Below are 16078 nucleotides of genomic sequence, written 5' to 3'. Positions count from 1 at the left end.
TGACACTTTAATTATTGTAAAATGTTTTCTTCCATCTCTATATTGCCTTAAAAGTATACATTACCTAATATAAGTGTACATTACCTAAGTAAGCGTTCTTTTGGTTTTTATGTGTATGTTGTATCTCTATCCTTTTAATTTCAACTTTTTTGTAAACTTAAACTTCAGTTGAGTCTCCTGAAAACATAATATAGTTCAAATTTATTTCTTTTTATTCAGTCTGGCTCTATGTCTTTTAATTATAGTATTTAGTTTATTTACAGAAATATAATTACTGACATACATGAGATTTCACCAATTATTTGTGTATTTTCTACTTGTCACACTTGCTTATGTTGATTTCTCTTCTTTCTTACTGTTTGTGATTGTTATTATTCTATTTTTTCCTAAGAGCTACTGAAATATATATTTTTACCTCCATTTAGTTCTTACCATAGAGATTACAACACCCACCCTTAGCTTATTAGAACCAATTTTAAGTTACTATGTGTTATCAATTCACAGACAATTCAATTACCTTAGAACTCGTCAGCTTCGCTTACTTTTTGTGCTATTGTCATTTTTAAAAATTCTACACATAGTTTACATACGAAAAGTATTTTATAGACCATTAGATTTCCCAACATAAGAACTTTTACAGTTTTTTTATTTCTCCTTATACCTTTGAAATTCCATCTGGGATAAGATTATTTTGTACAATGAAAAACCTTCTTAATACTTTTGCAAGTCCTCAAGTGACAGATTTTTTTCTCATTTTATTTAACTAAAAATATCTAGACTGAGGAATGAACATTTTAAAAAGAATGTAAAATACATGAAAAGATAAAACATAGAGCATATAGGACATGTTAAAATGGGCTAATGTAAGTGTAATTGGAATCCTACAAGGAAGGAGCAAATAAACAGAAAGTGATATTCGAAGATGTAATAGGTGAGAAATTTTCAAAACTAATGAAGGTATCAATCAACAAAATGTTTTCTCGACCCTCCTCTGGTCATTAACTTTTTCAATTATATCTAATCTGTTCTTAAGTTCATTCACTGAGTTCTTACTCTTTATTATTGGCAATTTTAGTGTCAGAATTTACATTAAATTCATTTTTGGAATTTCCAACTCCCTGCCAAAATTTTCCAACCTATAGTTTACTTAATTGACCATACTGATTTTATTTGTTAAGTCCATATCTCTGGAGTTCCTGTATGTCTATTTTTTGGGTCTGGTTTTTCTACTGGTTTTCAACTTTCTTTTACGTGTGGTTACTTTTTAGTGCTATACATTATAAATGAAAGCTTTTAGATTAAGTCAAATTTGTAAATATCAATCCAATCAAAACTTAATAATTAAATTAGTTACAAATAACTATAAATTTATTAAAACATTAATTTGTCAATAAACATTTAATACTATAGATTTTTGCTTTATTTCTTTTATATTTGTATCTAGTTTCTCTTCCATGAAAAATCTTTGATCCTAATATCATTAATATCCATTTTTTAATACTACAATATATACAAAAGTATTCCAAAATGTCAGGACCAATATCGATAATAAAATAATACTATTGGAGTAAAATACAAGATTACTCTAAATTTTACTCTGAATCCTCCTGCATTTTTATTAGCATTCTAATTTTAGTTAATACTCCAATAAGTTGTTTAATATAATTTTTTTATCCCCAAGAGGTCATAAATATTTTTGATCAATTAATATCTACTTTCATTGCATTGAAGTCAGAACATTTTATTTTACTTGTGAAGAAAAGTATGGTATTTTCAGTTATGTGTACACTTAAAGAGATATATTCTCCATTAGGGAGTTAGAAAAATATATATACATATACTCAAAATATTTACTATGGTTTGATTTTGTTAACTGAGTATTTTTACTTTTCCTTATTGTGTTGCCCACTTGACCTTAGATTAGACATCACTTGTCAACACCTTTTAATGGTCAGTCCTATTCTTTTCAGTTTTACTTGGTTTAGTTTTGTGTTATTAACATGTCTTTCATAATATTGTCTCTACCTGTTCTTTTGAATTTAAAAAAATTAGTTTTATATTTTTGGTATACAATTTTATAACTTGTTTTTCAACTTGAGTGTCACTTAAAAAATAACACATTGGTGATGTCTCTTTCTTTTCTAATAAGGACACCAGTCATATTGGGTTAGGGCCCCACCCCTCATAGTTTTGTTTTAATCTAATCTCCACTTCAAAATAAAGGGCTTATCTCCAAATAGGGTTACTTTTTGAAGTACTAGGGGTTGGCACTTCAACATATGAATTTGGGGAAGATACAGTTCAGCTCATAACACAGTCCATTACAACAGTTATGGCCACTTTTAATTTGATTGTTAAGTGCTCCCATATGCTCTTGGCTATTTCAGAATCTTAACCTTTTAACAGGAGAGAACCAAGTTCCAAAGCAAAATTCCCAACTACTGTTAACACTTAATGTGCAGAAGACTGCCATCAATCTGCTTCTTAATGCACATCTGATATGTAAAGATACATACAAAATGCAAATATATGAACAAATTATAATATATTCTATAGTTCCTTCAAAAATTTTCTACAAATTTGCTTCTAGTTACTTAATTTGACCTAGTCCATCTGATATATGAAGCCACATGACTAAGCTATCTCTGTAATCTATATTCACCATTCTTGCAACTTCCAAAAATGTTTAATGATATATGAAATAGTTGCTAGAGAATTTATTAGGAATTAGAAAATTGAGCTGATATTTCAGGTTGCCTCATAGTAATTTTTAAAAATTCTATGGTGAATATTTCAAGATGGGGATCTTGTCTAAAAAGATTTAAGATTCAATATGTTTAATCTCAGAAGAAATATTTAACTGGAAATATTAACTGGAAATATTGAACTAAAACTGGAAGACACAATAGAACAATCTTTATTTTCCAACATGAAAGGAGGAGGCATCATAAAAATATTTTATCATGCACAATTCCAGATTATAAAATGAGAAACGCAATATGAAAGCTATAGGGAAGCAAATTCCATCTCACTATAAGAATACAACTTCAATTTGAATAGGTAGTTTACAAAAGGTGTTGTGTTGCTGTAGGTACTGGTCAGTTTCTCCTACCTGGAAGTTTAAAAGAACAGGTTGCTTAATGGTTGAAGATACAGTGGTGTTCATTCTTGCATTGGATCCGCTGCTGAGCAAGATTATATCCGAGGTCCCTCTCTTTAGCATTTTTCAATCCTAGCCTAGTTCTACTTTCTTTGACTGAATACTTGTTCTAAATTCATAACTTTTTACCACCAGCACACTTTTAAAGGGCATGGTTAAACTCAAGGTTGAGAAAAAGAAAACCATCTTTGACCTCTTAGTGACCAGACCCCAAAAAGGCATTCAAAGCACTACTGACCACTTAACTAACTTTGTCCACTTGACTATTTTATGTGTATGTGAGTATTTCACAATATTCTATGAAACAAATTAAATTTCTTACAAAATGTATGGAACTGAGTACATTTATTAATATAGGTAATAGTACAAAGGAAGAAAATGAAAAATCAGCAAACCTGAATCAACATAGAATGTGAAACTGCTCTGCTTGCCAAATAATAACTGTGATGGGAACCAGTCATTCTCTCTGATGAGAACATTTCCCAGCCTAGTAACAGAAGAAAATATCAGTATATACCAGTAAATCTGTAAATGTGGCACTGTGGAATAAAGTTCATAAACTTCTCAGAATGTTCTATGGACTAGTTAAAATGCGAGCCACACAAGAGTATGTTTTCTATATTTTAAAGTTATGAAACTATGCAAAATAGCCCATAGGTAAGGAATTAAATATGTATTCACATTATTGGTTACTAAACTGGAATATACTTTCCAAGGTGTTTGAGCTCATGATTAAGGACAATAAATTGTCTCAAGATAGCATAACTTTTAAAAAAATTGTGTTTACAGTGGTGCTTATTGAAGGCATCACTTGTGCCCTTATAAGTTGTTCAGGAGATCTTCCTCAGACTCAGGAGTTGACTACTCAGTCTCTTCATTGCCATCTTTATGTCATTGTTTCTCAATGTGTAAATGGCAGGATTCAGGATGGGTGTAATCATAAAATCCAAAATGGCAAGAAATTTATCCACTGACACTGAGGGAAATGGCCACATATAAACAAAGATGCATGGTCCAAAGAACAAAGCCACCACAGTGATGTGAGCTGAAAGAGTAGAGAGGGCTTTGGACAAACCACCCGAAGAGCGTTTCCATACAGTGACCAAGATGAAGATATAGGAGATAATCAATAAAAGGAAAGAGCCTGTGGAAATGAACCCACTATTGGCAGTAACCAAGAACTCCATTCTGTAGCTGTCTATGCAGGCAAGTTTGATAAACCAAGGAAGATCACAATAAAAGCTATCTATCTCATTAGGACCACAAAAAGGCAAATGGACAACAAAAGCCAACTGGGCCACTGAGTGAATGAGACCAATAGCCCAAGCGCCAGACAGAAGCAGAATGCACATCCATGAGTTCATGATGGTCAGGTAGTGGAGGGGCTTACATATGGCCACATATCTGTCAAAGGCCATCCCTATGAGCAGCACCATCTCAGATCCACCCAGGACATGAAGGACAAATATCTGGATGACACACCCCTGGAATGATATGGTATTATGACCAGAGTACAGGTCAGAAATCATCTTAGGAACTGTTAAGGTAGAAAAGCACAAATCCATAAATGAAAGGTTGGCTAAAAGGAAATACATGGGGGAATGTAAATGAGGGTCAAAGCTTACTATAAACACAACAAAGAGATTCCCTAGAACAATTGTTATGTAAAACACTGTAGAGACAGCAAGGAAGAAATGCTGTATTGGTGTAGATGTAGAAAGTCCCAGCAACACAAACTGAGATACCTCAGTGTAATTTGCTTCATTCATTGACTTTGTCTTTTACTACCTAAAAGATCAAAAACAAAATAATAACAAAAAGGAGTTTATCAGAAATAAATGTTTGTAAAATTTTAAGCTGTTTTAAATTCAATATTAAAGTAAAAGAAATCTCATAATCACAAGGTGTTGAAAAATTCATGCACTCATTTACCCACTCAACTAACGTTTCTAATATGCAACTGCTATATTCCAGGAAAGATGTCAAGTTCTGAGGTCAGACACTGATTCTGACTTCAGATGGAGCAAAATGTTACATAGCCCTAACTATAGACATACTCTGATAATTGACCTTAAGAAAAACCACAGAGCGCTATGAGAACAATGTGATGCATCCCAGTAGTGCCTGCGCAGACTCCGCTACAGGAAATTATTACTGAAAAGTGAGAAGAGCAGTCCAGACTTTGGAAATGCCCTGTGCAAAGACCCTAAGACAGGAAAGCCAGTGCGGCAAGAGGCTGAACAACTGAGATTAGCATAGAGTGATAGGCGAGTCTTAAAATCTTGTTTCCATTATAATAATTTAGTTTTTTACCCTAATAGCAATAGAAAATCACTGAAAATTTTTAAGTGGTAGCTTGGTTATATTTCTGCTTTCAAATGGTCACAATGTAAAGAATGGAATGAAAGGGCTAGAGAGAGCTTAAAGTAGTTTATCAGGAACTACTGAAGAACCATATCACATCAGGTGAGCAGGATGAATTATTAACCAATGGTGTTAGCAAAACAAATAAAACTGAGAAAAAATAAATCTTTGTCTCTGAACACAAACTCAGATAAGTTTCAAACTGATATTTAAATGACAGAAATAGGAACAAGTCAAAGGAAGTATCTGAATACTCGGAGAACTATTAGGTTGAAAAATTCATTGTAAGCATATACCTAGATTCATAAATATAATGGAGGAAATAATCGATAGTATCCAAAATATTAAAATAGAAATACATTAGATATCCAGGTAAATATAAAGATAGTATATCCAGATATACATATAAATGTTTTATATGAGGATATAAGCACTATAAAAATATAAGCATAAATTGTTGAAAATTGTTGTAAAAGATTAGATATGTGATTGATAATTAGTTCTTCCAAATAGATAAAGAAAAAAATATGGCAAATCGGTTTAAAGTTAGTAAAAAGATTATTGACAAAAGGAGAAATCTGAACAGTCAATAATCATACTAAAAGTAAGACACTAGTAATCCAAGATGTGTAGATAAGATAGTATGGAGAGCTATTTTGTGCTTAACAATTTCAAATTAGCTGGGCACGGTGGCACGCACCTGCAGTCCCAGCTACTCGGGAGGCTGAGGCAGGAGAACTGCTTGAACCCTGGAGGCAGAGGTTGCAGTGAGCCAAGATTGTGCCACTGCACTTCAGCCTGGGCAGCAGAGCAAGACTCCATCTGAGAAAAAAAAAAAGATGATTTTCTATGGATGAGGCTGTGAGGAAATAGACATTCTCGAATACTTAAAGGAATAGTGCAAATTAATACAATGTCTCTAGAAGGCACTAAGTAGATATCAAATGGTTAAATTTTTCCTTAACTTATAACTAAAACTCCCATCTCAACAACATTACTTCATGTAATAATAGATGAGCTAAAAATATAGCTGCAAGGCTACCTATTATACCATTGTTATATTACAGAGAATTAAAATATACATGGTACTTCTAACTGGAGAAGGCATTCAATCTCTTGTGGAGAAACAAAAATTAATACGTGGAGAGCCGTTGCTAAGTCCTGGCCATAGCAATCTGACAAGAGAAAGAAATAAAAGGCATCCAAGTCGGAAAAGAAGGAGTAAAACTATCTCACTTTACTTAATGATATGATTCTATACCTACAAAATCCTAAAGACACTGCCAAAAGGCTTCCAGAACTATAAATGATTTTAGTAAGGCTTCAGGATACAAAAGCAATGTACAAAAACCAGTAGCATTTCTATACACCAATAATGTCTAGGCCAAAAGTCAAATAAAAAACACAACCCCATTTATAATTTTATTCTAATAAAGAAAATAAAATACCTGAGAATACAGTTAACTAGGGAGGTGAAAGATCTCTACAAGGAGAACTACAAAACACTGCTAAAGAAATCAAGACAATATAAATAAATGGAAAAACATTCCATGCTCATGGATTAGAAGAATCAATACATTAAAATGGCCATACTACCCAAGGCAATTTACAGATTCAATCCTATTCCTATCATACTACCAATGCCATTCTTCACAGAATTAGAAAAAAAATCTGGAATTCACATGAAATCAAAAAAGGGCACAAATAGCCAAAGAAATTCTGAGCAAAAAGAACAAACCCAGAAACATCACATTACTCAACTTCCACCTATACTATAAGGCGATAGTAAACAAAACAGCATAGTACTGGCACAAAAACAGACACATAGACCAATGGAACCAAATAGAAAACTCAGAAATAAAGGGCCACAATTACAAACACCTGATCTTTAACAAGGCCAACAAAAACAAGCAATGGGTAATGCACTTCCTATTCAATAAACGGTGGTGGGATAACTAGCTAGCCATATGCAGAAGAATGAAACTAGACCTTTTCCTTTCATCATATACAAAAATTAAGTTGGGGGGATTATTAAAGATTTAAATGTAAAACCTCAAGCTCTAAAAATTCTATGAGAAAATCTAGGAAATATTCTCAACATTGGCCTTGGTAAGAACTTTTGGCTATGTTCCCAAAAGCAATTGCAATGAAAACAAAAATTCGTAAGTAAGACAACAAAACAATTTTTAAAAACAAAAATTGATAAGTGAGAGAACAAAAATTGATAAGCAAATTTGTTTAACTGATAAAAAACTTCTGCAGAGAAAAGGAAATTATTACTAGAATAAACAGACAACCTACAGGATGGGAGAAAATATTCACAAACTGTGCATCTGACAAAGGTCTAATAGCCAGAATCTGTAAGGAACTTAAATAAATCAACAAGCAAAAAACAAATAACCCCATTAAAAAATGGGCAAAGGGCATATGAACAGATACTTCTCAAAATAATTCATACAAGCATCCAACAACCATGTGAAAAAAAATGCTCAGTATCTCTAATCATCAGAGAAATGCAAATCAAAACCACAGTGAGATACCATCTCACATCAGTCAGAATGGCTATTACTAAAAAGTCAAAAAACAACAGATGTTGGTGAGGCTGAAGAGAAAAGGGAATGCTCACATTCTTGGTGGGGGAATGTAAATTAGTTCAGCCACTGTGGAAAGCAGTTTGGAGATTTCTCAAAGGACTTGAAACAGAGCTACCATTCGACCCTGCAATCCCATTGCTGAGTATATACTCAAAGGAAAATAGATCATTACACCAAAAAGACATATGCATTCATATGTTCATTACTGTGCTATTCACAATAGCAAAGACATGGAATCAACCTAGGTGCCTATCAATGGTGGACTGGATAAAGGCAGTGTGGGAACATGTACACCACAGAGTGTTATACAGCCATAAAAAAGAATGAAATAATGTCCTTAGCAGTAACATGGATGGAGCAGCATGCCATAATCCTAAGCAAACTAATGCAGGAACAGAAAACTCAACACTGCACAGTCTCATTTATAAGTGAGAGCTAAACATTGAGCACAGATGGACACAGACATGGGAACAATAGACACTGTGGACTATTAGAGGGAAGAGGAAGTGGGGCATGGGTTGAAAAACTACCAACTGGGTACTATGCTCACAACCTGGATGCAATATACTCATGAAACAAACCTGCACGTCCCTAAAACAAATCTCCACTATATCTAAAATAAAAGTTGAGATGTAAAAATAAAAAAAGTTAATAAAGTATATTTGGATAGAAAGAAAAAGATAAAATATATAAGAAATTCATTTTGAAATTTTGTCTTTAGTGTTTATCAATAAATTGTAAATCTCCAGGCTTACATGTATTTATTGATTTGAACCATATAAAATTATGCTCTCTGTAGATCAAAAGATGATCAAATATCAATTTTATAGATTTCAATCTAATACGTTGACATTTTTTCCTTACATAATTTTCAAAACCACTTTATCTCTAAGCATCAAACATTATTGATGATTATTTCTCAACCCGAATTGAATAGCACGGGATTCCCAGTTGTACAGCCATCAACACACTTTCCCTCAAGCCCACACCACTTGACTTTCTCATGTCCTTGCTCGTTCTTGTGCCGCTCCACACCAAGCCTAGGCTCCCAATGCACCACTTCAGCAGGAGAGCAGCAGGAGCTGGCGGGAGCACCATGAACATGTGGGAGTCAAGAATGGATTTGAGGGCAGCCAGGTCAAACAGGACTGGGAATCCTAAGTGTTATGGACATGGAACAAGTATTGCGGTCAAAAGAAAACACTACAGCAGAGATGCCAGGAGGCCCTGCCACAACAGCAATGGAGGAAGAATTTTATAGCCAATAATTGATGAAAATGGAGCACAATTGGGCATGAGAATGGGACAGTAACTAAGGTGAATGACAATGGATGTGACTTGAAAGGGAACTATAGTCAAATCTCTATCCAAAGGTTTTGACGTTATAGATTTTTATATATATATATTTATATATATTATATATGTTACTATATGCATATTCTGGAATATGAAAAAAAAAGTTGATTCAGTATGTTCCCAACAGTATAAGATGAACAAAAAATATTTTAAAGACCAAAATAAAAGGGAAGAAAAAGTAAAAACAGGGTTTTTTTCTAAGTGGTAGAAAAATGGGTGATTTCTTTGTCTGTTTTCCTCTTCTTTATTTTCTAAATTTAAAATTCCTTATTAATAAAACTGTCTTCATTTGATACAATTCAATGGGAAGGTTAGGTATGATAGTGTCATCAATCAGAATATTATGATTAAGAAAAAGTCAATAGGTTAATTCCACGAGAAGGTCGAATTTGAAAAAATGAGAAGGCATGCACAGGTAACTCACAACAGGAGCAACAGCACGTGCAAATGGCCAATAAATATATTCATGTTTCCATTTTCAATGGTGCTTGTCAGTCATTAGGAGCTTCATTGTTTTCTGTTTTGCCATTCAACAGCAAAAGAGAGACAGAGAAATAGAAAAAGAGAAATGAGTAAGAGAAAGAACAAAAATTTCCAGTATTTTCAAGGTTTTAAAACAAAAGTGATTACTGTATACTTTTCAAGAAATTACAAATTGAAAATGTTTAATATAAGTTAAAGTGGAGGAATCTATTTCTAGACATGCTAGCACAGGAGTAAATATATATAGAATATATTTATGTAACATACATATTTACACATACATACACTTATATACATAAAATAAAATGGTTTTGACACGTCAAACAATAGCGAACACTAATCACAATATATGACATGTATACAATGGAAAATTATGAAGCTATTAAAATCAACTAAATGGTTCTACATATGCAGATCGAGAAAAATTTCCAATTTAAGTGACAAACTAGAGAATGCATTATAAAATTAACGAGACTTTGTGGGTGTGCTTGAATAAAAAAATTATCCAAGAATGCACACCAAATATTACCAACGGTGAATCCTGCAGAGAAGAATTCCATGTGGTCTATACTTCCGTATTGTTTCAATCACCTGGGGAGAGAAATCATCATGGCGGACCGGAGGCAGGACTGGATCGCAGCTCCCGACAGAGCAGCCTGCAGATGGATGCCCGCATTGTGAGTTTTAGCTCCAGATTGACTGCGAGAACAAACCAGCCATCCTGAGAGGACCCACAGACCCCATGAAGGAAGCAGACTGCTCCTGCAGGACCCGGAAGACACCGCAAATACTGTCAGGGCCCCACCTGTGGAAGTGAAAAAGGCAGACCCCCCTCTCCCGGACACACACCCGCACTGGAGAAGCCGAAGTTCTGTTTGCAATAGAAGTTTCTGACTTTACCTGGAGCTGGGTGGATTTGGAGAGCCTAATGAAACACAGGGGTAGAGGAAGCAGCAGAAAGGCCCTGGGAGCTCAACGGGTCCCCTAGCAGGCCATTCCTGCCTGGCACCACAGGGATCCGTCGGGAGGACGGCCACAGGAGCAGGGGATAAAACTCCACAGGGAGAAGGAAATCTCTAGCTGAACTTTGTAACAGATTGAACGAGGCGAGAGGAGGGAGGAAGGCGGCTTAAACTTTTTACTTTTTTTTTTTATTGAACTTTATGTACAAAATCATTTGATTTCAAATAAACATTTAATGTAAAAACAAATGTTCTTTTAAACTGAATTTTTTTTACATCTACTGTACCATTCAAATGCTTTATCATCTTACAGGATTTCTTCAAAATCTGTTATCAAGGGTACATATAGAAAAGCACTTTTTTTATAAATAGAAACAAAGGGATTTTTTCAGCTTTTACGATGACATAAAAAGTTTACTCAACAGAAGTAATTTTATTACTATTTGGGGTGGGAATCACCAACTTTTTGTGCAAACAATGCTAGCCTTCTTTTAAGCATTAAGAGCATAACTGCTTAAGAAATGACATAAGCAATAATTCTACACCTACATCTCCCCTAAAATAATCCTTTTTTTTTTTTTTTACATATGTGCACAGCTTTAGCAAATTAAAGCCCGAGATAAACGCTCGAGATCTACTATCCAGAGGCAAAAATCAGAGTTTACTAGAACTCATCATTTGGAGAGCTTACCAATCAAGGAATCTGTAATGAAAGCTGCAGTTTCCCTCTTTCCTGTTTTTTTTAAACACAAAAATCAATGACTAAGAACTTAATACTGGATGACAAATCACATCCACACTATTCGTTAAATAGCCTCACAGTTAAACACATCTTAAAGACCAGTCAAATCAGTATTTACATTTTATAAATTTCTGAAGACACCATTAGAAAGCTTATATATCCCTTCATTAAACAAAATAGGGAACTGCATCTGATGGTGGTGGAATGAAATTTTAAAATTAAAAATACCTGTATTTACAGCAGCATTGATCCTTTATAAATAAAGAATATGAAAATGCAATATCTTTAAGGATAATAAAAAATTGAGGTGATGTTACTCAACCACAGTGCTCAGAGTTGGAATAAAAACCCATTGGTGCTTGTTAATGTGCCAGTAGTGAATCCACTTTCTGTTGGAGAAAATCCAACTGCAAATATGTGCGTGAAACACATATAACAAAGGGCAAAATTGCTCAAAATGATTCAAGTCAGCTTATCTGTATTGGATATTCTATTCATGAAACACATTACAAAGACATCCTTGCAAACAAATAAAAGGCATAACAGTTTTCTGGTTGACTTTTTAAGAACACTTCTCCCCTTATAAGTGACATCTTAAAATCTCAAATGCGTTCTTCCCTTGGTTTGCAATCCTAATTTAAAGATATGAACACCTTAATTTTCCATGTGATTATCTAATTAAAAAAGAAAAACAAAACAAGCAAAATGTTCAAGTTAAAAAAAAAAACATACCGGGTGAGCAATGCACTAAAATTATCCACATGAAAACAAATGGTCTGTAATCTTATAAACCAACATAGCATTTCACTGTCAACAATGTGAAAATTTAATATCTTCTCAAACAGGCATAAGATGAAGAAGTGCAATTTTTTAATTGTAAAATGAACTTATGTAATGTAAAAATATCTTACATTATAATTTTTCATTCCGAATTGACAAATGATTTCAAAAACAAGGATCAAAGTTTGACTGCAAATAGTAATGCAATATAATTTCATAAAAATCCTTCAATTTCTATTTTTTTCCTTTTCTGTAGTTGATATATGAAGACCACTTCAATTTCTAAAAAAGGGAACCATTCCAATTTTCCCTCCCCAAGAAAATGTCTCACAATTACAAAGTAGAAAAACAGCAGGTCATAAATGCAAAAAAATTCTAATTTATATATGAAATAATTTCTAGATCAATTCAACATATTTGATGACATTTGTTGAGTTTAAAAATACTTTGAAATATTGCTTTTCATGCTTAAAGTACAGAATGTTTTAATGACATCAATAAAAGTGATATACATGTAATGCTGCATAATGAAGTGAAGTAGAACCCTGATACAAATATCCTTGTTGAAATCATTTACTTCATCTAACAGTGCCTGTTTGGAACATATGATTAAAAACAAAAACATAATTCTTAGAGGATGAATTCCCTAAAATGTAATTTCAGTGTTTGTCCATAACATGGGGTTAGAGCTTTTCAGAGTTTTTGTTTTTTGCTCTGTTTTGAAACCCCTGAGACACTATCTGTTTCCAAAGCTTTCTCTTTTGAGTTAATTTCACTAAATCCATTTGCTGTCCCATTTTGTTCTTCAGTTATTTCTTCATTTGCAGGGGAAGCAGATTCCCCCTTTTCTAATTTTTGCTGCATTTCACGGAGCTTGGTAACAGCTTTATCTATTGACATTATGCTAATAAGATTAAAGTCATGCATGCTGACTAGATGAAGCATGAAGTTTTGACATAAATTCTTCTTAATTATTTTCTGTCCATAATTTTCTACAAACAGCATACAGGCATGATTCATTTGATTGTCAGCAATAAACCCATGCTTCATGACATGGAGATTCCAGAGTTTCATCACTTCTTTCTCTCCTTCATTAACATCAGAAAACTCTTCAAATTGTGTAATGGTTTTTTCTCTTAGCCATTCAGGATCCTTTTCATCTTCACTATCTACTTCCATTTCTTGTGGACGGAGAGGTAAGCAGGTATCACTATGGAAATACAGACGATTGTGGCCACTACTATATGTTCTTTGCTGTTCTACTTCCCCATCTTCAGATTCAAGAAATTCAGACATGCTTGCTTTTGTTCGTTTTGGCCTGCACACAAGAATATGTGTGATAGGTGTTCTCTTAACTGGTCCGTTGCGACTAAAAGCAAATCCAGGTTGGCGATGAATATCCTGAGGATTTCCTGCATAGGAGCCATCATAACACTCATTGATAGAAACATCTATCCTAGCACCTTTTGGATGATAAACATAGTTGAAGATAAATCTGCTATGGCAGAGTTTAAGATGCTTGAGTAAACTATAAAGTTTGCGGCAGTTCAGAGTACACCAAGGGCAATGCAGGTCATCTCTTGCTTCAGTTTGTTGCCTTGTATTGTTGTTATAGAGAAACTGATAAAATATTCTTAATTTTTGTCGGTTTTCATTTGGAGTATCCTTTTCTTTTCTTGTTTGTAGATCTGTAGTCAATGATTCTTTAACAGCAATAGTTTGAGTAGGTTTAACTGAACCAGGCTTGTTTTCCTGATGGAGACTCTCTGAATTTCTAGTGGCAAGAGGTTTGGCAATAGGAGCCGTAGATTTATCATTGGTCTCTCCTGTCCAACGAAGAGTGAACTGCAACGTAGGTCCCTGAGAAAATGTTTCGAATGGAGGCAGCCTCTTCCCATCAAGAATAGTCTCCCATGTTGCTCTTTTCTTGCTTATTGGACATTCTTCCATTTCCTGCATGGCTACTTCATATTCCCCATCTAAAAGCTGTAAGCGCCTGTTTTTATCAAATACTGTCATTTGTGCAACAAATGTCTTTTCCCCATCCTCACGATTTCGTTTTCTTCTGGCTGGAAGCTCTTCATTGACATCAATATTTTCATTGGTTTCTCCATTAATCATTCCATTAAACTCTCTTCTTCCTGGACGAGTCACTCTAAATAGCAACGAGTAAGACTTCACCATATGGCTGTTACTAGGTTCAAATTCATTACTGGGAACTGCAAGGGACGGGAAATTTCCGGGTTTTGTTTGATTGAGGTCAGGATTCAAAGGCACCTGCTTTTTACCTGTGGGAACTTGCCTTATTGGACAACTTACATCCTTTCTTTTTTTGTGGCAAACTTTCACAAGCAGGACTTCCAGGGTAACAGAATTTTGTTCATTTTCTGAGTTTTGTGATGGCTTATCATTTTTGTGGAAGAAACCAGTAAACGTAAGCTGCAAATGAGCTGACAAGCTATGAGATTCTTGCTCTCCTTTCATTTTCTCTACTTTTGATAACATATCATCAACTTTAAATGTTTTCCTTTTGATGTTTGTTCTGGAGTTTCGATGAGACATGTAAGTAAGAGTTCTGTGCAAAAATATTGGTGCTATGAGATTCCGAGTTCGAAGAAATCTATAGATCTGTGTTGGCTTCTCAAAGGCCTGGAGGAAAAGCTCGTGGTCAGCCTGGACGTGCTCCATTTTCGGCTTCTTCACCGGTAACACCGCAGCCCCCGCCGCTGCCGCCGCGGAGGAGGAGGAGGAGGCCGAGTAACTGCCACCCCCTCCACAGCCCCCGCCGCCAGATTTGCCGCCCGAAGCCGTCGCCGCCGCCACCGCCGCCGAACCCCCGAAGCCGCCTTCCCCGGACCCCGCGCTGGGCCCCGAGCCGCCCCCTCCCCCACCGCCGTGCTTCTGAGGCGCCTTCGCGGTTCCTGCCTCCTCCCCCCGCCAGCTACCCGTCGGGCGGCCCCGGAGAGCAAGCGCCTGCAATACCAACCGCTCGCCCCAGCAGGCTCCGGCGGACCGAGGGGGGAAGGAGGAGAGAGGGGAGGAGAGGGGAAGGGAAGGGAGGAGGAGAGGAGGGAAGGAGCAACTTTTTACTTTTATACAATTTAGTTCCACTCGAATATTTTATAATGAGACTTTTATAAATATAAATGATTGATCACTTAAGTATTAAATATTAAAATATTGAATAACCTAAACCAAACTTGCATTGCTTTTGACTTAAAAATAGACTTAAGTATAAAATAAGAGGTTCAAGATGCACAACCCTGCAAATTCAATGTAGTAATGTCAATGCCATTCCAATAAGCATTTAAAAATCAAAATACAGTTTTACAAACATGAGAACAACTGTTTTCTCTTTTAAAAAAATCACAGCTGTCACTTAACAGAAACTATTGTCAGTAAGGAGTTCATTACCAAGATAAAACCTCATATTGCTGAGCAGTCTATTGCTGGTGTCTTTACAATGTATCCATTGTTTAGTTGATTCATATTAGTAAGGAAAGAGATGAAAGGCAAAGGAAGACTAAGGGTGGAGAGAAAAGGGACAGGAGCAACAGGAAAGAAACGGGAGAGAAGAATAGAAGCAAGCAAGAAGGGATACCATAAAAATTAAAAGGGAAGCAGTCAAAAAGCCTAG

The 16078-nt window shown here is 35.0% G+C and overlaps 1 protein-coding gene across 1 annotated transcript; it reads right to left on the bottom strand.

The window, feature by feature from the left end:
* Nucleotides 1-6143: 6143 nt before the first annotated feature.
* LOC129393143 (polycomb protein SUZ12-like) lies at nt 6144-15561 on the bottom strand (the record flags this gene model as incomplete). The annotated part of the gene is made up of 3 exons (XM_055092278.2): nt 6144-6346; nt 9899-9991; nt 10477-15561. A coding segment is annotated over one exon (2427 nt), but the record flags the coding sequence as incomplete, so codon positions are not given.
* Between the last annotated feature and the right edge of the window lie 517 nt (nt 15562-16078).

Source organism: Pan paniscus, chromosome 8, assembly GCF_029289425.2.
Source record: "Pan paniscus chromosome 8, NHGRI_mPanPan1-v2.0_pri, whole genome shotgun sequence".
NCBI classification, from domain to species: domain Eukaryota; kingdom Metazoa; phylum Chordata; class Mammalia; order Primates; family Hominidae; genus Pan; species Pan paniscus.
Note: the sequence above shows the minus strand (reverse complement) of the source record. Positions and strands in the feature narration are given on the sequence as shown.